At 48.8% G+C, this 22719-nt stretch overlaps 2 protein-coding genes and 1 non-coding gene across 5 annotated transcripts; 2 read left to right on the plus strand and 1 right to left on the minus strand.

The window, feature by feature from the left end:
- Positions 1-1937: 1937 nt before the first annotated feature.
- Positions 1938-5540, minus strand: PPM1N (protein phosphatase, Mg2+/Mn2+ dependent 1N (putative)). 2 transcript variants are annotated; one of them, XM_072968764.1, is made up of 5 exons: positions 4575-5540; positions 3896-4013; positions 3712-3817; positions 3557-3617; positions 1938-2404 (listed from the first exon to the last, which is right to left on the minus strand). In XM_072968764.1, exons 1-5 carry the CDS (start codon positions 5490-5492, stop codon positions 2336-2338), a joined length of 1272 nt encoding a protein of 423 aa, XP_072824865.1. In that variant the 5' UTR covers positions 5493-5540; the 3' UTR covers positions 1938-2335. The 2 variants fall into 2 exon arrangements, with proteins under 2 accessions (XP_072824865.1, XP_072824866.1); XM_072968765.1 differs by having other exon boundaries at positions 2033-2404; positions 4746-5279.
- A 1132-nt stretch (positions 5541-6672) lies between these two features.
- RTN2 (reticulon 2) lies at positions 6673-15158 on the plus strand. Of its 2 annotated transcripts, none has more exons than XM_072968763.1 (10): positions 6673-6936; positions 8608-8652; positions 8775-9245; positions 9351-9608; positions 12105-12312; positions 12588-12726; positions 12866-12935; positions 13063-13109; positions 14322-14380; positions 14660-15158. In XM_072968763.1, the coding sequence occupies exons 1-10, from the start codon at positions 6903-6905 to the stop codon at positions 14739-14741; spliced, it is 1413 nt and encodes a 470-aa protein (XP_072824864.1). In that variant the 5' UTR covers positions 6673-6902; the 3' UTR covers positions 14742-15158. The 2 variants fall into 2 exon arrangements, 1 of the variants encoding a protein (XP_072824864.1); XR_012076204.1 differs by having other exon boundaries at positions 6721-6936; positions 9351-9718.
- Positions 15159-17686: 2528 nt separating this feature from the next.
- TRNASTOP-UCA (transfer RNA opal suppressor (anticodon UCA)) lies at positions 17687-17773 on the plus strand. Its single transcript has one exon. It is a non-coding gene; the product is annotated as a tRNA-Sec (tRNA).
- The last annotated feature ends 4946 nt before the right edge of the window (positions 17774-22719 follow it).

Raw genomic sequence — 22719 nt, forward strand, 5'->3', positions numbered from 1 at the left:
ACAGCCGCAGGGTGTGTGTGTGTGTGTGGCGAGGGGGGAGAGGGTGCGTCGCTGGACCTGGGTGGAAATGGGACTCCCGGTCCCCGTATGGATAAGGTCCCTGGCCCCTTCCCGATGCACGCTCCGCCGTGACTCAGTTTCGTCTGAGGAGGATGGCGGGATCATCCAGCAATCGGAGGACACGGATGCGGGGAGACCCCTCCCAGAGTGCCGGCTCCTGCGAGCCCCCTCCCCCACGCGCCAGGGACTCGACTGAGTCCCTACACCCTCCCAGGCTTCCGCAGCGGGTCCTGCCGGCTCCGCCCCACGTGACGTCACCAATATGGTCACGCCCCTCCCGTAGAGCGCCACCTGGCCTGGATAAGATGCCGAAGGCAGGGGCAGGAGTCTGGGAAATCATCAGTTTGACGTTTAGAAATGGGTAAACTGAGGCCTGCCTCGTGCCTGAGCCACCAGAATTCCAGTGGTGCTTGGGTGCAAGGTATGAGTGTAAAACCAACTACTCTCAGGGTTCAACCTTCCCAGCCTTTTTCCAAGTGGAATCCGCTGCCTGCGTGCCTGCGTCCTGAGCTCCTTCACTTCGTTTTCCTAGGCCATGCTCTGACATTGTTTTCCAAAGAGCTGAGTAATCCTCTCCCCTTCTCCACCCCACTCTGGGAGACCTTGAACCGTTGATTTACAGTAGGTTATAATTGTTTGTCTGTATGTCTCCTCAGGTAGTGAGGTCTTTGGGGGCAGAGGTAGATTTGATTGATTTTGGGGTCTTACTAACCCAGCCAGGCCCAGAACAGCAGCTCAACACACATTTATCTAGCTGTATGAGAACCCCTGTTCTGTGTAATCATGGACAAGTCCTTACTCCTCTCTGGGTCTCAGCTTTCCCATCTGTGAAATAGGAGGGGAGGACTTCTGTGTGCCTTTAAAAATGTAAAACTCATTCTTAGCTCAAGTGCCACACAAAAGATGTAGCAGACTCTTGTATTAGAGAAACTCTTGCATATGGACACAGGAGCCTGATCAAGGATCTTTATGGCAGCAGTGACGTAAGGGCAAGAAATTGAAAACAGCTTAAATGTCCATCAAGAGGATGATGAATGGTGAAACCATTGTCTGAAGTGTCTACGCAGCAGCTAAAAAGAATGAGATGTGCAAGTGGCATGAAAGAATTCTCCAACACATTACTGAGTAAAAAACAAACAAACCAAAGAACCCAGACTGCCAAATGATACATAGGGTATGAAAAAAATCAAGGAAACACCTAAGGTACCATATATATGTGTGTGTACATGCCCGATAAAAGATCTGAAAAAAAAAATCACTCCGACTCATTGCAGGGGTGTCCACTGGGGACAGGGGATGCGATCATGGAGTTTGATGGTTGTAATCTCAAGCCTCACCTTGAAAATGTCAAATTCAGTCCTGCCTCTAGGCTTTCACACTGACTGTTCCTTTCACCTTGGGACACTCTTCCCTGGGGTTTTGCATGGTTGGCTACTTCTGTGTTAGGTTCCTTCTCAGTGGTCCCCTCTTCATCCCCAGGTGGAAAATTGAGTGGCCGTGGGATGGGGGATCGAGAGGGACTTTTCATTTTATACCATTTTGTGCCCTTTAAATTTCAAACCAAGTGAACTTATTACCCGTTCGAAAAATAAATAATGTAAAAAACCAAAGTAGTTCCCCTAGACATTGACTTATCACGTCCCCTAGTTTCATTTTCTTTGAGACACTTGTCAGTGTCTGAAATGACCTTATTTATGGGTTCCCTTGTTTACTGTCCCCCACCCCACCCCTCACACTAGGAGGTTTTGGGGGTAAGGAACCTCAGTGGGTCTCCTTAGTTGATGGCTGTGAGCAGGGCCTTGCAGACAGCAGGTGCCCAATATATAGTTGCCAAAGGACTGGGCAAATAATGTTTGTATTTCCCCCACCTCCGCAAGAAAAATGTATTTTGAATTATGTAATGAAAATTTAATCAAACTTCCCCCTACCTACCCCCAAACAGATAAAAAATGGAAAGGGAAGAGAAGGTTATTGAACTGGATGATTTCTCAGGGTCCATTCAGCTCTAAATATTTCAGAAACATTTGGTTTGGGGGGTGTTGTGCTTGGGGTTTTTTGGTGGGGGGCAGTCTAGCTGACGGGTGCAATTTCCCCTATCTCATAAGACTATGTGAGAGGGAAGTAGGAGAAAGGGAAATAAACATTCTGGGATTCCTCCATTGGCTTGCCTTCCTTCCGCTGGTCTGCACAGCCGAGGAAGGGGAGTTTTCTTCCTTTATTCTGTTGAGGCCCCAGTGGGGCAGAGGATCCCCAGAGGATGACAGCTGTGTACGTGTCAGGCTTCCAAGTCCAAGGCAGAGCTTGAAAGGGTGCCAGCGGGCTGCCCAGCCCCATTGTGCCCCTTCTGTAACATAAAATGTGGGAATAGGAACCCCTTACCTCTTTGCACTTACTCCCCTGTATTCTGGAAGCATCACTCCTATTTTCCTTTTGAGGAACCAGGATTCCTCATCTCTTAGTCCCTCAGTTTTGCCTGGTGTGAACCCCAAGCCCGAGCGCTGGGGGATGGGCCTGTGATCCTAGCCCAGCCAATCAGAGACAGTGACTGGTCAGGCACGTGATCTGGTGTGGCCAATGGGAACCAGCTCTGGAACCACAGCTGCAACTACCGGGAAACTGGCGCGCGCTCTCCAGTGGGGATTGTAGGCTCCTGGGATATGAGCCTGGAGCTGCAACTCTGCTATCTCAAGCGGAGACCCTGCCTGGGAATGAAGCCAACTCAGAGAAAATAAAACTAAGAGACGATTCCTGATGACATCATCCGACAACTGGAGCAGTCATGCCTTAAGTCTCTGAACTCTTCAATTTCATGGCCCAGGAAATTCCCTGGTTTGTTTTCTCAGGTTGAATAGGGGTTTCTGCCTTTCACAACACGAAAGAATCCTGACAAACACCTCCTTTAACTCTTGAGAAACTACCAACAATCCCCCTACCCCCCACCGCCTTCCTCCAATTGGTAATAACCAAACTTCCTTCTCTGCCCTGCAAAGGCTTTCAGGTTTCCTACTTCACATTTCCTCCCTGACTCCCACCCAATGCCTCAGTTTATCTGGTTTTGCCCACCACTTCTTTGGACATCTCCAAATAGGCTGTCTGTGCCCAACCTCTCTCATCTAAGACCCGGACCACCCTCAGAGATGTTATGGTGGTCTCTGCAGCGCAATCAGCCTTTGGTATGGGTCATCAACATTCCTTGAATTTTTTTGCCTTATTCTGGGATAGAGTGGGTGGTGTTTGGGATGATAGGGCTTCACAGAGCAATGTACAGGGTACATTTCTTGAAGGGCAAGCATAGTCTCTTCTCTGCTTCAGCATCCCCCCTCTCCCATCATGTCTAGCACAAATTTCAGGACCAGGAGTGAGAATTTATTAATGTATCAGGCAAGGCCCTTCTCCCCCTGGCCTCAATTTCCCCCTCACTTAAGGAGGTGGGGCAGTGTGAGGGGGCTGGATTACATGCTTCTAAGAGAAAGATTATGGAACACAGGGTCCTTACCACCCAGCGCTCTCCTGAGGCCTGGCAGAACTCAGAATACGCTTCAGCGATGACTGTGGCCCTGCAGAGCAAAGGAAGGCCCTCAGGAGGAGACCCTCCTCCCATTCCACCCTACCACCCCTCCTCTCATTCCACCCTACCCCACTCCAACCTACTTGCAGTAGAGCCCTCCCCCAGGAGGCAAATCTGGGATGTCCTCAGAGGCCAGAGTCCTGAAAACTGTGTTCAGGCTGGGAGGCTCCTGGGTAGAGGTACATAGCTCTGAGAAGGAGGCAAGAGTTACAGGGGTTCCCCTCCTTGGCGACCACCCCTTCTGCTGGGCTCCTGGCATCTGCTCACCTACAACCCTGTGTCCCAGAGCTGCGTCCAGTGCTAGCTCCTTCCTGATGGCCTCCTCACAAGGCCTGGGGGCCCCCGGGAAGCAGACCAGGATGCAGGTCATGTTGTCCAGACTGCCCTGGAGAAGGTGGAGAAAAGAGGGCCTGGTGGGACACGGTTGGATGCCCTTGGATATAGAGTTTCCCAACACTCCCTGGGTTCTAGTGCCTCTTCACAATCTGGTTACATCCATTTCTCTCAAATCCCAACTTTCTGCCAGTCTAAACCAGGCCTCTCACAAGGACAAGCCCCTGAGACCATGCCCTCTCACTGTCCTAGCCCCACTCTATTAAAGAGAACCACTTCCCTTCACCAAAGCTCCTCCCACTTTGCTGTTTAGCTGCTCTTCTTTCAGCCACTGATCACACCTTAGGGCTCACTCCGAAGTCTAAGGGCTGTCCCATTCCAAAAAACCCACGCCCTTTCTCTTAAACCCCTCCCACTTACCTATCTAACACTACTACTCTCCCATCTTGCCACAAGCCTTCCCTCAGTCTCCGCGCTCTGCATATTTTGGCCCTGCCCCTTAGTGGAGCGCCACTCCTTTTCTAGTTTTATTCGTGCCTCTTCATCAAAGCTCCTCCCCCGCTAAAATCCCTTAGGTTCTTTCTTCAAAGATCTCAAGCCCCGCCCTCAGGACCTTGCACAGACACGTGTCCAACAGCTGCGCGCAGAGAAGCTCAGGAGCCAAGCCCAAGCAGAGGCGCGATGCCACCAGTTCCGCCAGGGCAGTGCCAGACATCGCGTCCCACACTCCATCAGAGGCCAGGAGCATGAACTCATCCTCGGCCTGGCGTGCCAGGGCGGTCACCTCAGGCTCCGCGGAAACGAGCTGCAGTTCAGGGGGCCTTCCTGGAGCCTCTTTGTAAGCAAAGTCTCCCAGTGCTCGCGATACTGCTAGAGAGCCCTCGAGGCGCCGGCGGAGGATGGTGCCGCCTGCGTCGTGGATGCGCTCGCGTTCCCTGGGATGGAGAGGCCGGTGGTCCTCGGTGCTGAAGGCCACGGCGCCGGCGCGACTCAGCACCGCGCGGGAGTCACCACAGTGCGCCAGGTACAGAAAGCGCGGGGAAACCAGCAATGCCACAGCGGTGGAGCCGCCGGGCTCGCCGCGGGGCCAGAGCGCGTGCAGGCGTGCGTCTGCGCTCAGGAAGGCGTGGCGCAGCGCTCTGCACACGCCCTCCGGCTCGTGGGGCGCGGGGCCCAGAGCATCGAGCACGTGGCCCGGCAGGTGGCGCGCGCCAAAGAGGGCGGCTCGCGCCCCGCCGTGGCCGTCGAGGACTGCGAAGAAAGACCAGCCTGGGGGCAGCCCGGGTAGGGCGAGCCAAGCGCAATGCGCGTCCTCCATGTGTGCTCCCCAGCCTTGCACTGAGCTCGCCCCGAAGCTCAGGGCACACGACGCCGCCACACCCCCGTGCGGCCGCTGGGCGCAGCGCGGCGCGTCCAGAAGGGATTGAGGCCTGTCCGGAGACCTCCCCTCCTCTTCCTCCTCCTCCTCCGCCTCTTCTTCCTTGCGAGATGGCCAGAGAAGACGCTCCAGCAGGCGGGCGAGGGCCGCCATCCTTCGGCCTGGGGATCAGGAAGACTCCACCCTCTGCACCTGCTAACCGCTCCCTCACCCTCGTCACCTCCACTAATCCCCTCCACCGTTGAGATTTTAAACCACCTAAATCTTCCTATGCCCTTGACCTACACTCAAGTCGAGTCACTAGAAGGGATTGAACTCCTCGGTCTCCTTTCTCGCACCTTCAAAGCGAGATTTGAAGTTTGGGTCAGGGAAAAATAATAATAATAACACACTAGCACTTATCATGAGCTACACACTGTTTCATATCATCTTCTCCAATTTACTGAAGAGGAAACTGAGTCACAGAAGTAAACAAGGGTTACAGAGAAACGATCTCTAGAATTCGTATTCTCAGTACAACCCTAGGCTTCGGGTCCTCAGCCCTGCTTTGTCCAAGCTCCGCTCATATCAGTGGTCCCGTCCCCGGTTTCAAAAGCTTTAAATCCTTAATTGTTTTAGTTTCTTCTCTTCCAGGTTCCGCTCATTCATTCAAACCCACAGCCTCACAAGCTTCTAATATTGGGACAGTCCTGGACCCGCCTCTAGCCCCGCCTCTAGCCCCGCCTCTTAACTACAGGCCCAGCCCCCTACTCCAGGTTACGTCCATCTTCTGTGCCGCGCCTCCTCCCTTGCCTGTTCTGCGCTACTCTCGATAAGGTTGTGCCTCTACCTTCTCTGTCTCTGACTGACCCCGCCCAACCTGAATAAGTCTAAATTGGCTTAAGCCCCACCCATGTCTGAGCTCTTCCCCTAGTCTCAAACTTTGAGTAGTTTCCTCCCGCCCCATTTCTCACTCCCTCTGAGAATCTAGGCTCATACTCTACCTCTCAGCAGTAGAATCTTTATACCGTCCTCTCAGTGCCACCTCAAGCTCCACCCCAAACCACTCTGAGATCCACGGCCCCATCCTCTCTACCTAGGCTGTTTCATCATTCTCTCCCTGAGCCCCTCACCCTACCCTAGGCCTGGCGCCTCTTCCATAAAGGCCCCACCCTCTTCCCTTTAGACCCCGCCCTTCAGGCCGCCTTCCATGCCTTCTTGGCCCGGCAACCTACGGTCCTAGCTCAGCTCCTCTATTAGAAAGGCCACGCCCCCTCCATCCACTCGAGTTTCCCCGCCCCCTCGCCATCCCTCAGGTTCCTCCCCTCCGTTCTCTGGCCCCGCCCCCAGCCCTCGCGCTGCAGTGCCCCCCCCCCACCAGCGGCCCCGCCCGCCTCCGCCAAGCCGAACTGAGGGCGGCGGCAGCAGCGGCGGCGGTGGCTGCTGGAGCGGCCCGGGAGGAGGAGTCGGCGAGGATGGCGGCGGCGGCGTCCTGGGCGCGGCGGAGATGAGCGCCCGCGGCCCCAGGCCCAGGGCGGCGTGGCCGGAGTGGGCGGGGGTCCCGATGCAGGCCCGAGGTGGGCCATGGGGCAGGTCCTGCCGGTCTTCGCCCACTGCAGTGAGTAGGGGGAGGCTCAGGCCTGGTGTGGGGCCCAGAGGCCCGGGTGGGCTCCTCCCGGGTTTCTCCTCAGCCTCAGGCCGGGGGAGAGAAGAGATGGGGGAGGAGGCGAAGGAGACAAAGGAAGCTCTCCCTTCCCTCCGTGTTCTAGAGGCGATGGGGGCCACTTGACCAGGAGAACCTGAATGAGACAGGGCAGAAGTGGGGGGCACGGAGATAGCGGCGGTGGGCGCGCTGGGCGCTGGGATGCGCCGCAGGGCTCCGCCGGGGGTTGAGAATGTTCGCCGGGAGCTGTCCCCTCGCCCTGGTGCTGGCCGCCGCCGGCGGGGAGGGGATTTGAATGGAGGGGTAGAGCCAGGATGGAGAAGAGGGATCTGAATCCCCCACTCCCACATCACCCATCTTTGCATCCCACCTCCGTTTTCTGCCCACATTCAGAGGAAGCTCCGACCTCGCCCAAATTGCCCAATGCTCTGTCCCCGGGAAACAGCCATCCTTGGTTTAGGGCTAGGACACCTGGGTCCTTAGCAGGCTTTAATACCATTGATTACCAGTGGCTTTACCTAGGAGGAGACCCACTCCGCTCCCTGCCTCTGATTCCTGGCCTCCTATTTCCCAGCTGAAGAAACGAAGTGGGGGTGGGGGACATCTGATTTCACTTTCCAAGTGGTATTGAGCATCTCCTGTAGGCAAAGCTAGCTCCAAGGGGCTGGATTCCACAAATGAAAATGTCTTATCTGATCCTCATGATCTCCGAGCCCAGGGCTATAACAGTCCTTGTCTAACATTCTCTGTCTCACACCCTCACAGCTGGGGATTTCAACGCTGACTTGGCCACTTGCATGTCTTGGGAGTCCAGATGCCAAAATCCTGAGAATTTTTTACTTCAACATTTTAGAGTATCATCCCAACATTCTAAGATATTTTCCTTACCTGGGCTTACAAAGGAAGGCCCTACTTGATCTCCCTACCTGCCTCTGCCACCCTGGCCTTACTTCTCTGTCCTCATGTCCCATCCCTCTCTCCCTCAGTCACTATGCTTCACTCACACCTGCACACTTCTCTGTTCCTCAAATATGCAAAACATAGTGCTTGCAGTAGCTTTTCCTTCTGCCTGGAAGGCAGTTCTCTTGACATCCTGTGGCTTCCCCACATGATTCAGGTTTCTGCTCAAATGTTATCAGAGAAGACTTCCTCACCAACCTGACTGAAATGGCACCCCCTTACTTTCTCCTCCCTTGTCTTGATTTTTTCTCCCCATGCTTAGCACCCAGTACCATAAGTTGGTTGTTTATTGTCTGTCTTTCCTATAGAGTATAAGCTCTATGGGAGTAGGGATTTTGTCTGTTTTATTCACAGTTGTATCCTCAGGTTCTAAAACAGTGCCTGCCATATAGTAAGCACCCAATTAATGGTGAAAGAATTAATTAATTGAAACCTCCTAAAATCCCTAATTTGAAGATGGAGATTCCCGGACTGGGTAATCTAAGACTGAGCTTCTTGATAGTAAGGATACTAAAGTTTTACAGTCTGTATGCAGAATGTTCTAAGGGTCCTGTGATTAAAATTTTAAGATTCCTTATTTCGGACAAGTTTCCACGACTGGCACACTACTTCTGTAATTCGGGCAGTCTAAGCTTCTAAGAGTCCTTGATTCTTTCCTTCTCGCAGAAGAAGCTCCATCTACAGCGTCCTCTACCCCTGACTCTACAGAAGGTAAGTAGAGAGGGAGGATGTGAGAGTGGGACTTGAGGAGGCTCAAAGCTGGGTAAACGGGTTAAGGGGAATGGGTCAGGGTCTTGGTCAGAGGAGTTCATGCCCTCCTTTGCTCACGGCAGGAGGGAATGACGACTCGGATTTTCGGGAGCTGCACACAGCCCGGGAATTCTCAGAGGATGACGAGGAAGAGACCACATCGCAGGACTGGGGCACTCCGCGGGAGCTGACCTTCTCCTACATCGCCTTTGATGGCGTGGTGGGCTCTGCGGCCCGCAGGGATTCAGCTGCCCGCCGCCCACGGCCCCAGGGCCGCTCAGTCTCGGAGCCGCGAGACCCACCCCCTCAGCCTGGCCTGGGCGATAGCTTGGAGAGCATCCCCAGCCTGAGCCAATCCCCGGAGCCTGGGCGCCGTGGTGACCCCAATTCTGCCCCTCCGGCGGAGCGTCCCCTGGAGGACCTGGGGCTCAAGCTGGACCAGCTGGGCTGGGCGGCCCGGGGAGCAGGGTCCGGGGAGGACTCTGCCACAAGTAGCTCCACCCCACTAGAAGACGAGGAGCCGGATGGATCGGAGGCTGGAGAGGCTAGGAAAGGTGAGATGTCCCAGGTGCTGGAACCAAAGCCACAAGGGGTGGGTGGTCTCTCATTCGGGCACCTCCAAGGTGAAAGCTTACAGCCTTCTCTCTCTAACGCACCAGAACTGGACCTACAAATTGGACTCGCTCAGTCTTCACCGCCCGAAGTCTTGACTCCGCAGCCCAGCCCTGGCTCTGGGACCCCTCAGGCCCGCACTCCATCCCCTCCCCGATCCCGGGATTCAAACTCTTGGCCGGATGAGTCCTCGCTGGTCGAGAAGGAGGAAGAGCTGTGGGGGCAGCTGGAGCGGGAGCCAATCACGGGGCAGTGCCTCCATAGCACGGACCAATCAGAATTCACATTGGAACCATACCTTCTAGGTAAACTGCGTCAGGGACAGTGCTCCTTTGGACTACAGCGAGGGTGGAGGATTGGAATTTTTAAGGAACCAGCCTCGCGAAGGAACGGAGGAGAGTGGAGAAGGGAGGAGGTATTGCTATTGGCAAGACATCATAAACTCTGCCCTTAAATTTTTTTCCTGTTACCTAAGATTACCATTGGCTCTTTTTATACAGTTCCCCCGCCCATTTGAGAAGTTAGCCCTCCTTGGATCATTAGCATTGGCTGATTGCTGAAAAAAAAAAATCCCTCTTTTGGAGTGCTCCCCCTAGAGGCTGATTTTTGGAGAGGCCAAATCCCTGGGGGAGGAGAAAAAAGGCTCTCTTCTGAATGTAGCCATGGGGCATTTAAAAGTAAACTCTACACCTTTTAAAAACTCTCCTCTTTCCTGACCACATGCATTGGCCAGTTGTAAATAGACCCCGCCTTATTTTAAAGTATGCTCAGCCTCCACAAACGGTTCCTGTGGGTTAGTTGTAGACATCACTGATTTTGGCTGTTTACAAAGACAGCCATCCCATTTTGGAATTGTTCCCACCTCTGTGGAGAGCTATTGGCTGGGTACAGAGGGGCCCCGCCCCCCTACTCCCTCCCTCTGGTTCCACTGAAGTGGGCAAAATCCCTGAGAAGCAGCGGTGTCCGTAGCCTCTCATTCGGAGCCGAGATGGGGAGTAAAGGTGGGCCTTCGGGGCGGGCCGGGACGGGGGTGCTGGGGGATCGCGGAAAGGGGTCCATATTCGCTCTTATCTCCCTCAAGTCTGGGGGATGTTTCCTATTGGTCCCAAATTCCCCAGAGCTGCAGGCTGGGGCTAAGGGGCTGCAGGGGTGTCTAAGGAGTGCGTGGAGAGGGTGTGGGGTCCCCTCCCTCTCGAGCTGGAGCTTTGGGACCGAAGAGCGGGGAGGCCCCTTCCCCCAGCCTCAGGCCCAGGCGGCGCTGTCACTCAGGAGCTAGACGGGCCAGCACAGCTGCGGGTGAGGCTCCCTCCCCCCAGCTGCCTAAACTTAGCCCCCGCCTCAGGCGACCCCGTCCCTCCCCCATTCACTGGCTCTGGTGTTGTAGGGGAGCCTGTAGGGAAGGGGTTTGGGGGGAGGTCTGCCCTAGTTAGAAGCAGGTGGGAGGATGTGATAGGGAGGATACAAAAGTGAAGGGAGTCAGACTCTAAGGGGGACTGGCTGGGATGGATCAGTTTGATTGGAGTAAGGGTTGGAGGATGGAGACTGGAAGTAGAAGGAAGAGTACTGGGCTCTCAGTTCAGGTCTCAAAGGGGAGTGGATTACAGGGAGGGCTGTTCAAAGTTTAGATGAGTGAGATGAAAAACTTTGGGGTCTGGAGGTCACTGGTCAGGGTTTAGGCTGGGCTTGGGAGAATTTAATTTAAAATGTGCATGAATACAAAAAGAAAAAAAAAGGGAGATGAGTCTCAGAAAGATATCAAAAATTTGAGTTAAGGCCTAGGAAGGAGGATAGTGTTATTAACATATTTTAGACTTAGATAAATGTGTTGGCAGGAGTATCAAGGAGCTAACTACACTGGTCAGGGTGCAAAAAATAAACAGAACAATAACACCCATTGCTGGGCAGGATGCTGGGAAAAGATCACTTTCATGTTACTCATGAAAATAAGGATTGTTAGAGTCTTTCTAGTAAGCGATCTGGTAATATTTATGACATTTGAAAATACATAATTAATCCACCCAGTGATGATTCCACCCTTTGGATTCTGTCTCAGAAATAGAACCTCTTGGAGGTAAGAATATCTGTAGGAGGCTGGTATTTGCAGTACTGCTGGGGAAGGGGATGGGGGAGGAAACAAAGTAAATGACCCAGCAATAGATACGTGGTTCAATAAAATGAATGATGGTGAAGTCACACCACGGAATAGTATGTAGCCTTTAAAAAGAATGAATTAAAAGCTAGTCCATATAAAATAGATAAACAACAAGGCCCTACTGTATGGCACAGGGAACTACATTCAATATCTTATAATAACTTACAATGAAAAAGGATTTGAAAAGGAATGTATATATATAATTAAATCACTATGCTGTCCATCAGAAACTAACACAACATTGTAAACCAATTATACTTCAATTATATACAAAGAATAGAACAGGAAAAAAAGCTATTCCAGTTGACTAAGAGGGAATTCTAGGAGGAAAAGTAGAGTGAGATATGCAGGATGTAGAAGAGTATATATATGGTACCATCTTAACCCCCAAATTGTGTCCGCCCATAATCTATGGGCAGAAATAAGCTTAAGGGGACTTACTAGACAGTTAACTTGGGTTTTTCAGGAGGAGAAGAGAGGAGGCAAGAATAGAATAAAAGATGACAAATAAAAATCGGGTAATTGGATTAAGGCTCAGACAGGTGCGTCAAGAGGTCATGGTTTAGCCCTGAGACAGGAAATAGGAGGTCAAGAGGTCAGCCAGACCAGCTCCAAACCCCAGCCTGATCGCCACCCCCTCCCTCCACAGTGGCGGACCTGCTGTACTGGAAGGACACGAGGACGTCGGGAGTGGTCTTCACGGGCCTCATGGTCTCCCTGCTCTGCCTCCTGCATTTTAGCATCGTGTCCGTGGCCGCCCACGTGGCCCTGTTGCTGCTCTGCAGCACCATCTCTCTCAGGGTTTACCGAAAAGTGCTGCAGGCCGTGCACCGGGGGGACGGCGCCAACCCTTTCCAGTGAGAACCCCTGGCCCAGACCCTAGCACTGGACCTAAGTCAGGACCCATGACCTCAAATCAGGCTCTGACTTCTCACCCTGGCCCTGACGCATCCCATCCCCGCTTCTATCTCCCACATGATCCTTGACTTCCAGCCCTAACCTCTGACCCTTAATCCTTGATCCTGTCTCTTGACCCCCACCTCTATCTAGGCCTGGCCTTCTTCCCAACCCTCATTTCTTGCCCTTGTCCCTGCCACCTGCTGAGTCACCTCCCACACCCTGGTTATCTCAGGGCCTACCTGGATGTGGATCTGACCCTGACTCGGGAGCAGACAGAACGTTTGTCCCAGCAGATGGCCTCCCACGTGGTCTCTGCGGCCACGCAGCTGCGGCATTTCTTCCTGGTAGAAGACCTCGTGGACTCCCTCAAGGTGCCTGGAAGCCCCTGCTCCCTCCTGGGTTCCCAATATTCTTGTCCCTGCTCCTGGTGGGTAGGAGGGCCATTGCTGGGGAAGTTCCCAGCCTGGGGAGCACCCCGTCAGCTCTGCTGACCCTGCCCCTCACCCTCAGCTGGCCCTTCTCTTCTACATCTTGACCTTCGTGGGTGCCGTCTTCAATGGTTTGACTCTCCTCATTCTGGGTGAGCTGGGAAGGCTGTGGCGGGTGGGGTGGGTATGTGGGTCACTGAGGGGTTGGTGGGGGACAGGGCTCTGGATGGAGCTATTAAACTCCTGGGAGAACCCTGATCCCTATTACTGTGCCCACAGGAGTGATTGGCTTATTCACAGTTCCTCTGCTGTACCGACAGCACCAGGTGAGTGTGAAAGGCCCTCAGCTGGTAGCATCCTAGCCAAACTTGAGTGGTCTGACTGCCCCTCGCTATAGCCAGGATCCCATGACAGATGTATCAGCCAGAGACAGGAGGACAAGACAATGTGCCCTCTCCGTGACAGAGTCAGGGTCTGATGGACACATGCCCCAGCTGGGCACAGGTGGTCTGCCTGCTGCCCCTCCTCGATACAACTGGAGTCAAAATAAGATATTTCAACAGCCAGAGACAGGCATTTCGACTGGTGTCCTGTGGCAGAGCCAGGATCTGATTGACATGTCCCAGCACAAGGCAGGTGGTCTATCTGATACTCCTCCCTGACAGTGACCCAAGGTCCAACTTGACATGTTCTAGACGCAGCCTGACTGGTGTCTTCTCTCCCTGACACAGTGTGAGGCTGAATAACACTCATCCTAGCCAGAAACAGGCAGACAGATGAATGCCTTCTCCTGATACCCTGATACCCCTGGAGACTGAAAAACACATATTCCATTTGCAGACAGACAGACAGACTGATGCCATCTATCCCTACACATAGTCTGGGTCTGACTGACACCCATCCCAGCCAATCAGGTGGACTGACTGATGCCCTCACTCCCTGAAACTGCAAGGGACTGACATTTCAGTTAAATCAGGTGGGCTGTCTGTTACCCAGAAAACTGGCAGAACCAGGGCCAACTGACATATATCCTATCCAGAGACAGGCAGATGGACTGGGATTCCACATTCTCCAGCACAGCTGAGAGCCAAATGTTACACGTCTCTGCCAAAGAGATAGTCTTAACTAACTCCCTCACATGCCAGAATCACCGAGACTCACAGAGTCAACTAACACTGTGAATTAAACTAGTATTTAAATTCAATCCACCCAGGGACTCAATACCAATGTCCTCTAAATACACACACAGGCAACTCACTCAAAAAGTAACAATAATGTCCAGGACACAAACTCAGTTGCAAATTCCTGTGTCTCTACCTGACATTGCTTCCCACACAGAGTGTGGTCAAATGAACTTCTGACTTCAACTTGAACTTCTGACTTCCAAGGGTATTTTATTAGGTTTAGAGTTGAAGACTGTGTGTTGGGCCACTCCCTCAACTCCTGATTTGAGGATGGGGAAGGAAAAAGCCTCCTGAATGAGTTAGGAAGAAGAACCCCCTCCAATCTCTCCCTTCACCCCTTCTTGGTCTCCCCAGGCCCAGATTGACCAGTATGTGGGATTGGTGACCAATCAGTTGAGCCACATCAAAGCTAAGTAAGGGCATGTGGTGGAGGTGGTGGTGATGGATGGGATGGGGAATGGAATGGGGGAATCTTGGGAATGCTCTCCGACCCCCAATATTTCCTGTCCCTAAACCTCCTGGGGCTGAATGCCTCCTTCTTAAAGGGTGAGAGACAATTCCATCTCAGGCCAGTAGGTGGAGAGCAGGAGCTGGCTTGGGCACTCAGTTCCTCCATCCCGTTTCCCCCTTAGTTCTCACAGACTTACCCTATTTCTTGCCCCACCCTTTGACTCCACCTGTTTCTTCCTCAGGATCCGAGCTAAGATCCCAGGGACCGGAGCCCTTGCCTCGGCAGCAGCCGCAGTCTCCGGATCCAAAGCCAAAGCCGAATGAAAGCGGTGTCTCTGCCCGCGGGACGCCTGCCCCCACCCTCTGTACCCCTCTGCCCCTCTCCATCTCCCTTCCATCCCCACCCTCTCCCCGCCTCAGCCGGAGCGGTTTCCTGGTGGATGTCAGGATCACTCACACCTGGGAGTTTGCGCAAATTGCCTGAGCGGCCAGGACTACATTTCCCAAGAGGCTCTGCTCTAGGAGCCCGGGAAAGGCGAGGCACCTTGGCCGCGGGGCCTGCTGGGACTTGTAGTTGCCTAAATAGGGCACCCGCCCTACACTTCCGTGACCCCGCCGCTGGAGGCGCCGTGAGGGGCTGGTGTCTCCTGGACGCCAGTAGCCCCAACGCCGGGGCTTTGCATGGGGCCCAGGGGAGGCCTGAGCTTGGATTTACACTGTAATAAAGACTTCTGTGGAAAACCCAAGGCCTCCTGTGCTTCCAGCCCCCTCCAACTTTCACTTTCCCGCACTGAAAAGCAGCTGAGTGATACTCAGGGAGTAAACTTACCCTCTACTACCTGAGAGATGGCCACTCCCAGGGCTAGCCAAGCCTTCACAGCCACTTTCCATGCCTGTGCTCAAGACAGACATCACTAGTCGATCCCCACACTCTGCCTGCTGTCCCTCCATCACACCTGAGTCCCAGACCGGTGTATCCAGCTGTCTTCTGGACTACTCCCCCGACAAACTCACTCAAACCTCTTCCTTGTCCTACCTGATTTCCAACTCAGGGATGTCCTCTCTGCCCACGTCGTCACCCGGCCAGAGACCCAGGTATGGCCCTGGACTCCTCCTGCACCCCCTTATATCTAACCATGTCTATCTTCTCACTCACCCACTTCTTTCCATTCCAGCTGCCTTGGGAGTAAGCACAGGCCCTCATGACCTCTTTGGGCTTCAGGTTCTAAAACTGTAAGCTGGAGGAGGAGGAGGCAGGCAATTGGAGTCTAAAGACTCGTAGGCCTTGATTTGAATCAACTTCACTACTTTTTAGCTGCGTGACCCTGAGCAAGTGACTTCACCTCTTACAGCCTCAGTTTCCTCAAATGGAAATATTCACCATAAGCTGCCTACATGTAAAGCCAATGTCACGGGCATAGAATAAATGTCCAGTAAACAGAAGTTGCTATTCTTAGCTGTGACACCATTTCCCAAACCTCAGTCATCTCCTCACGACCTGGTTGATCTTTATATCACCTATTCCGCTATTTACCTAATTTTTTTCTTTAAGTTGGCTTATTAAAAATAATAAAACAAATGTCTTTTAAAAGAAAATGTCACTTCACCACCAGGGAAGTCAGCATCGCTTGCCAGAAATAGAATAAACACAAAACCATTACCATTTAATCTGTTTGTGCATCACCTAAAATCTTGCCTCTAATGATGGATGTCACATTTTAGAAGATAGATAATGATGTTACAGGAGTAATAGTTACAGCCCCAGACTTTGTATACAAGAGTTGCCTAGCAGCAGCAAGCTAACTAAAAGAGGGAGGACTTAAGGGGGCTTCTCTTGAATCCAGATTTGCCAAGCAGGATTTGCTTGTTATGATTCCTCCTAGTGGGGCTAGTCTTGTTTTCCGGGTGGGGAAACTGAGGCTCAGAGAAGGATACTGATAATATTCTTGCATTCATCCTACGAACATTTAGTGAGCATCTGCTAAGTGCGCAAGCACTGTTTAGGTACCAGAGACGCAGAAGTGAACCAAAACAAAATCTATGCTTTCATGGAGCTGATATTCTAGTGGGACCAGCGAGACAATAAGCAAATACACATACAATATGGCAGGTGGTGATCAGGGTGATGGAGAAAAGTCCATCAGGGAAAGGGGACACAGTGACAGGGCTTGCTATTTTAAACTGGGTGGTCAGGGAAGGCCTCGTTAAGTGGTGATATTTAAGCAGAGGCCAGAGGTAAGGGAAGCAGTGAGTCATGTAAACATGTAGATGAAATGAAATTCAGGCACGGGGAAGAATAAACGCCATGGCCTCGAAAAGGGAGCATGCCTAGTGTGTGCAGGAAGAAATCTATCTGCCTGAAGCCAAGTATATGAGGAGAGAGGAGTAGGAGATAGGGTCAGAGGAGTGAAAGGGACTAGATCATAGGGACTGTAAGGCTGTCGTGAGAATTTTGACTCTGAGATGGAGCCATGGGAGATTTCCGGGGAATGATATTGTCATCAAAGGGTCACTTGCTTGGGTTATGAAAGGATCACCTTTTTTTGTAATAATAATTATGACACAGGAATGAGTCTCCCAAGTGGATGGGCTGTGTAAACTAGGGTACAGTACTCTCCGTTCCTACGCCTCACTTTCCTCAGTATAAAATTCAGGTGCAAAAATCGATGATCTCTAGTGTCTAAGATCAATGGGGACAGAAATCCTATCATCCATTGACAGTAGCTATGGCAGTGCCTGGGATTCAATAGGTGCTCACTGAACTTTTGCTTGAACATAGGGCTCCGTAGGTAGCTGAAGTTCCCACAAAAGAGCAGCAGGTGTCGCACCAGCCCTATAACAGCCAGCCCGGAGCCTACGGGGCTGGGCTAAGTCAGACTCTAGCAGGCACCTACTCACTCGAATCCGGATTTTTCAAGAAAGGGGCTTCTGAATGCCGAAGTATGAGTCTCTTCTGTTAAAAACATTGGCTTCTCGCTTGGAAAAGGTGGCTCCTAACTCTTTAAGAGCTAGAAGCTAGGGCGCTGCTCTGGCGCGCCGTTTCCCAGAATACGAGGCGCTATGCAAATGAGGCGGTTTCCAAATTGACAATGATTCAATCAATATAAGGCAAAGACAACATTTGAAAGACATACTCCGTAATAAATAGCTAGAGAGGATTTATATATATTGATTTCGACAGTCTTATATCCCACCAAATTATGCAGCCATGACTATAAAAAGATAGAATTTTTGGCTTTTATATAGCTGTAGAGGGGCCGTGTTCTCCTGCCCGGATGATCCTCAGTGGTCTGGGGTGCAGGCTTCAAACCTGTAGCTGTCTAGCGACAGAGTGGTTCAATTCCACCTTTCGGGCGTGCAGGGCTTCCCTTTTCTCCAAACTTGATTATTAGAATGCCGTTTATCCCGAAGGACCTCGGACCCGTACCCTAGAGATATCGCCGTACTCCTCTGCATCACAATTTATCCTACGCCACGCGTATCTCTTCCTGTGGTTACAATTTTCCCCCCGGCAATATCGAAGAACTCCAAAAGACGAAGAACAACTCATCTACACTCTCAGTTCTAGGATATTTACAGCTTGAGAGTGATCCTGGATTCCTCCTCTTCGTTTGCTTACTCACTTATTCAGTCATTTATTCACTCGTGTACTTAACCACGCATGCACTTATTAATCAGTTAAATATTCATTTGATCACTCATTCATTTACTCATTCAACCAGCATCTGCTCAGTGGTTGCTGGGTGCCCAGCCCGACACCGAGCTGCGTTGGGGGTAGAGTCGTGACGATAAAACCTTGACTCTGGCCTCGTGGTTCTCCCAGCCCAGTGAAGGAGACAAACATTAAACCACCACTAATTACACATTTAATTAACCACTACAAAAGTGATAACTACTGGGAAAGCAGGTACAAAACCTATGAGGACATCTTATAAGGAAAACTGAGTTCAGGTAGGGTGTCAGCAACACTTGAGCTTGCACCTGAAGGATGAGCGTGGATAAGCCAGCAGAAGGGGAGAATATTCCAGGCGAAGAATCAGTCTGGCCCAATAACAGCGATGAGGATGGTGATAACTGCACCTTTACTCTGTGCTCAGCGCTACCAGGTAGGAGCTCACTGCTTTCCTTAGTCCCATTCTGCAGCTGAGGAAACGGGTTCAGAAAGGTGAAGTCTCTTCTCCAAGGTCACCCAGCTTTGGTACGCTTCAGCCGCTCGGCTGTCAGACCTCTGGCTTATGCTATTTACCACTGCCCTGTGCTGTCGTTACCAAGCCAGCTACTCACGAAGTTCTGCCTGTCCTGCCTTCTAAATGTCCTTTTTTTTAAATTGAAGTATAGGTGATTTACGATGTATTAGTTTCTGGTGTAAAGCATAGAGATTCACATATATATATTTTTATAAATATTTAATATATATATATAAATTTTCATGTTCCTTTTCATTATAGGTTACTACAAGATATTGAATATAGTTCCCTGTGCTATACAGTAGGACATTGTTGTCTATTTATTTTATATATAGCAGTGTGTATTTGCTAATCCCAAACTCCCAATTTACCCCTTCCCACCCTCCTTCCCCCCTGGTTACCATAAGTTTGTTTTCTAAGTCTGTGAGTCTCTTTCTGTTTTGTAAATAAGTTCATTTGTGTCATTTTTGTAGATGACACATACAAGAGATATCATATGATATTTGTCTTTCTCTGACTTACTTCACTTAGTACGATAATCTCCAGTTCCACCTAGGTTGCTGCAAATGGTATTATTTTATTCTTTTTTTATAACTGAGTAGTATTTCATTGTTTTTTTCCATTTTAATTTTTTTTATTGCAGTATAGTCAGTTTACAATGTTGTGTTAATTTCTGGTACACAGCATAGTGATTCAGTTACACATATATGTGTGTATATGTATTCCTTTTCATATCCTTTTTCATTATAGGCTATTACAAGGTATTGAATATAGTTCTCTGTGCTAGACAGTAGGACCTTGTAGATAAGCTATTTTATATATAGTAGCTAGTATATGCAAATCCCAGAATCCCACTTTATCCCTTCCTTACCTTCCCCCCTGGTAACCATACATTTGTTTTCTATGTCTGTGAGTCTCCTTCTGTTTTGTAAATAAATTCATTTGTATCCTTTTTTTAGGTTCTACATATGAGTGATATCATATGGTATTTTTCTTTCTCTGTCTGGCTTACTTCACTTAGTGTGATGATTTCCAGATCAATCCCATGTTGCTGCAAATGGCTTTATTTTATTCTTTTTTATGGCTGAGTAGTATGCCATTATATATATACCACAACTCTTTTTTTTAACACTTTTTATTGATTTATAATCATTTTACAATGTTGGGTCAAATTCCAGTGTAGAGCACAATTTTTCAGTTATACATGAACATATATATATTCATTGTCACATTTTTTTCTCTGTGAGCTACCATAAGATCTTGTATATATTTCCCTGTGCTATACAGTATAATCTTGTTTATCTATTCTACAATTTTGAAATCTCAGTCTATCTGTTCCCACCCCCCACCCCCTTGGCAACAACAAGTTTGTGTTCTATGTCTGTGAGTCTATTTCTGTTTTGTATTTATGCTTTTTTTTTTTAGATTCCACATATGAGCGATCTCATATGGTATTTTTCTTTCTCTTTCTGGCTTACTTCACTTAGAATGACATCCTCCAGGGACATCCATGTTGCTGCAAATGGCGTTATGTTGTCGGTTTTTATGGCTGAGTAGTATTCCATTGTATAAATATATCACATCTTCTTTATCCAGTCATCTGTTGATGGACATTTAGGCTGTTTCCATGTCTTGGCTATTGTAAATAGTGCTGCTATGAACACTGGGGTGCATGTATCTCTCTGAATTGGAGTTTTCTCCAGATATATGAACAGGAATGAGATTGCTGGATCATATAGAAAATCTACTTTCAGTTTTTTCAGGAATCTCAATACTGCTTTTCATAATGGCTGGACCAAATTACATTGCCACCAACAGTGTAGGAGGGTTCCCTTTTCTCCACACCCTCTCCAGTATTTATCATTTGTGAACTTTTTAATGATGGCCATTCTGACTGGTGTAAGATGATACCTCATTGTCATTTTTTTCCCTCATTGTAGTTTTGATTTGCATTTCTTTGATAATTAGCAATATTGAGCATTTTTTCATGTGCCTCTTGGCCATTTGTATGTCTTCATTGGAGAAATGTCTGTTTAGGTCTTCTGCCCATTTTTGGATTGGTTTTTTTGCTGTTATTGTTGCTGGTACTGAGTTGTATGAGTTGTTTGTATATTCTGGAAGTTAAGCCCTTGTCAGTCTCATTGTTTACCAATATTTTCTCCCAGTCCATAGGTTGTCTTTTCATTTTGTTTATAGTTTTCTTTGCTGTGCAAAAGCTTATAAGTTTAACTAGGTCCCGTTTGTTTATTTTTGCTTTTATTTCTATTGCTTGGGAGACAGACCTAGGAGAACATTGCTACAATTTATGTCAGATAATGTTTTGCCTATGTTCTCTTCTAGGAGATTTGTGGTTTCTTGTCTTATGTTTAAGTCTTTAAGCCTTTTGGGGTTTTGTGTATGTTATGAGGGAGTGTTCTAACTTCGTTGATTTACATGAAGCTGTCCAGCTTTCTCAATACCAGTTGCCTTAGAGACTGTCTTTTCTCCATTGTATATTCTTGCCTCCTTGGTCAAAGATTAATTGACTGTAAGTGTGTGGGTTTATTTCTGGGCTCTGTTTCTGTTCCATTGATCCATATGTCTGTTTTTGTGCCAATGCCATGCCGTTTTGATTACTGTAGCTCTGTAGTATTGTCTGAAGTCTGGGAGGATTATGCTTCCAGCTTCATTCTTTTTTCTTCAGTATTGCTTTGGCAATTCTGAGTCTTTTATGATTCCATATAAATTTTAGGGTTATTCTAGTTCTGTGAAAAATGTCCTGGGTATTTTGATAGGGATTACTTTAAATCTGTAGATTACTTTGGGTTGTAGGGCCATTTTAACAATATTATTCCAATCTAAGAGCATGGGATATCTTTTTATTTCTTTAACTCATCTTTAATTTCCTTTATCAGTGTTTTATAGTTCTCGGTATATAAGTCTTTCACCTCCTTAGTCGAGTTTATTGCTAAGTATTTTTCTGATGCAATTTAAAAAGGGATTGTTTTCTTTCCTTTTCTGATATTTCATTGTTAGTGTAAAGAAATACAATGCATTTATGTATGTTAATCTTGTAACCTGCTACCTTGCTGAATTCGTTCATCAGCTCTCGTAGTTTTTATGTGGAATCTTTAGGGTTTTCTGTATATAGTATAACATCTGCATATAGTGACAACTTTACTTCTTCCCTTCCAATCTGGATCCCTTTTATTTCTTTTTCTTTTCTGATTGCTATGGCTAGGACTTCCAATATTATGTTGAATTGAAGTGGGGAGAGTGGCATCCTTGTCTTGTTTCAGATTTTAGCGGGAAGGCTTTCAACTTTTCACTATTGAGTATTATGTTGGCTGTGTGTCATAAACAGCTTTTATTATGTTGCTATATGTTCCCTCCATATCCACTTTGGTAAGAGTTTTTTTTTTAATCACGAATTGATACTGAATATTATCCAATGCCTTTTCTGCGTCTATTGAGATGATCATCAAAAGAAGGTTTTGGTCATTCCTTTTATTGATGTGATGTATCACATTGATTGATTTGCATGGGTTGAACCCTATTTGTGACACTGGGATGAATCCAACTTGATCATAGTGTATGATCTTTTTTAATGTGTTGTTGGATTTGGCTTGCTAATATTTTGTTGAGCATTTTTGCATCTATGTTCATCGAAGATATTTGTCTGTAATTTTCTTTTTTGATAGTCTGGTTTTGGTATCAGGGTAATGGTGGCTTCATAGAATGAATTTAGGAGTATTCCCTCCTCTTCAATCTTTTGGAAGAATTTGAGAAGAATTATTATAAAGTCTTCTTTGTATGTTTGGTAGAATTCCCCAGAGAAGCCATCCAATCCTGGACTTTTTTTTTTTGCAAGGAGGTTTTGTTTTGTTTCATTTTTTTGTTTTGTTCACAGATTCTATTTCACTTCTTGTGATCAGTCTGTTCAAATTATCTGTTTCTTCCCTTTTTTTCCCTATTTCTCTTTGTTTTTTTTAACATTTTTTATTGATTTATAATCATTTTACAATGTTGTGTCAAATTCCAGTGTAGAGCACAATTTTTCAGTTATACATGAACATATATATATTCATTGTCACATTTTTTTCTCTCTGAGCTACCGTAAGATCGTGTATATATTT

The sequence above is a fragment of the Vicugna pacos genome, chromosome 9, assembly GCF_048564905.1.
Source record: "Vicugna pacos chromosome 9, VicPac4, whole genome shotgun sequence".
In the NCBI taxonomy this organism is placed as follows: Eukaryota; Metazoa; Chordata; class Mammalia; order Artiodactyla; family Camelidae; genus Vicugna; species Vicugna pacos.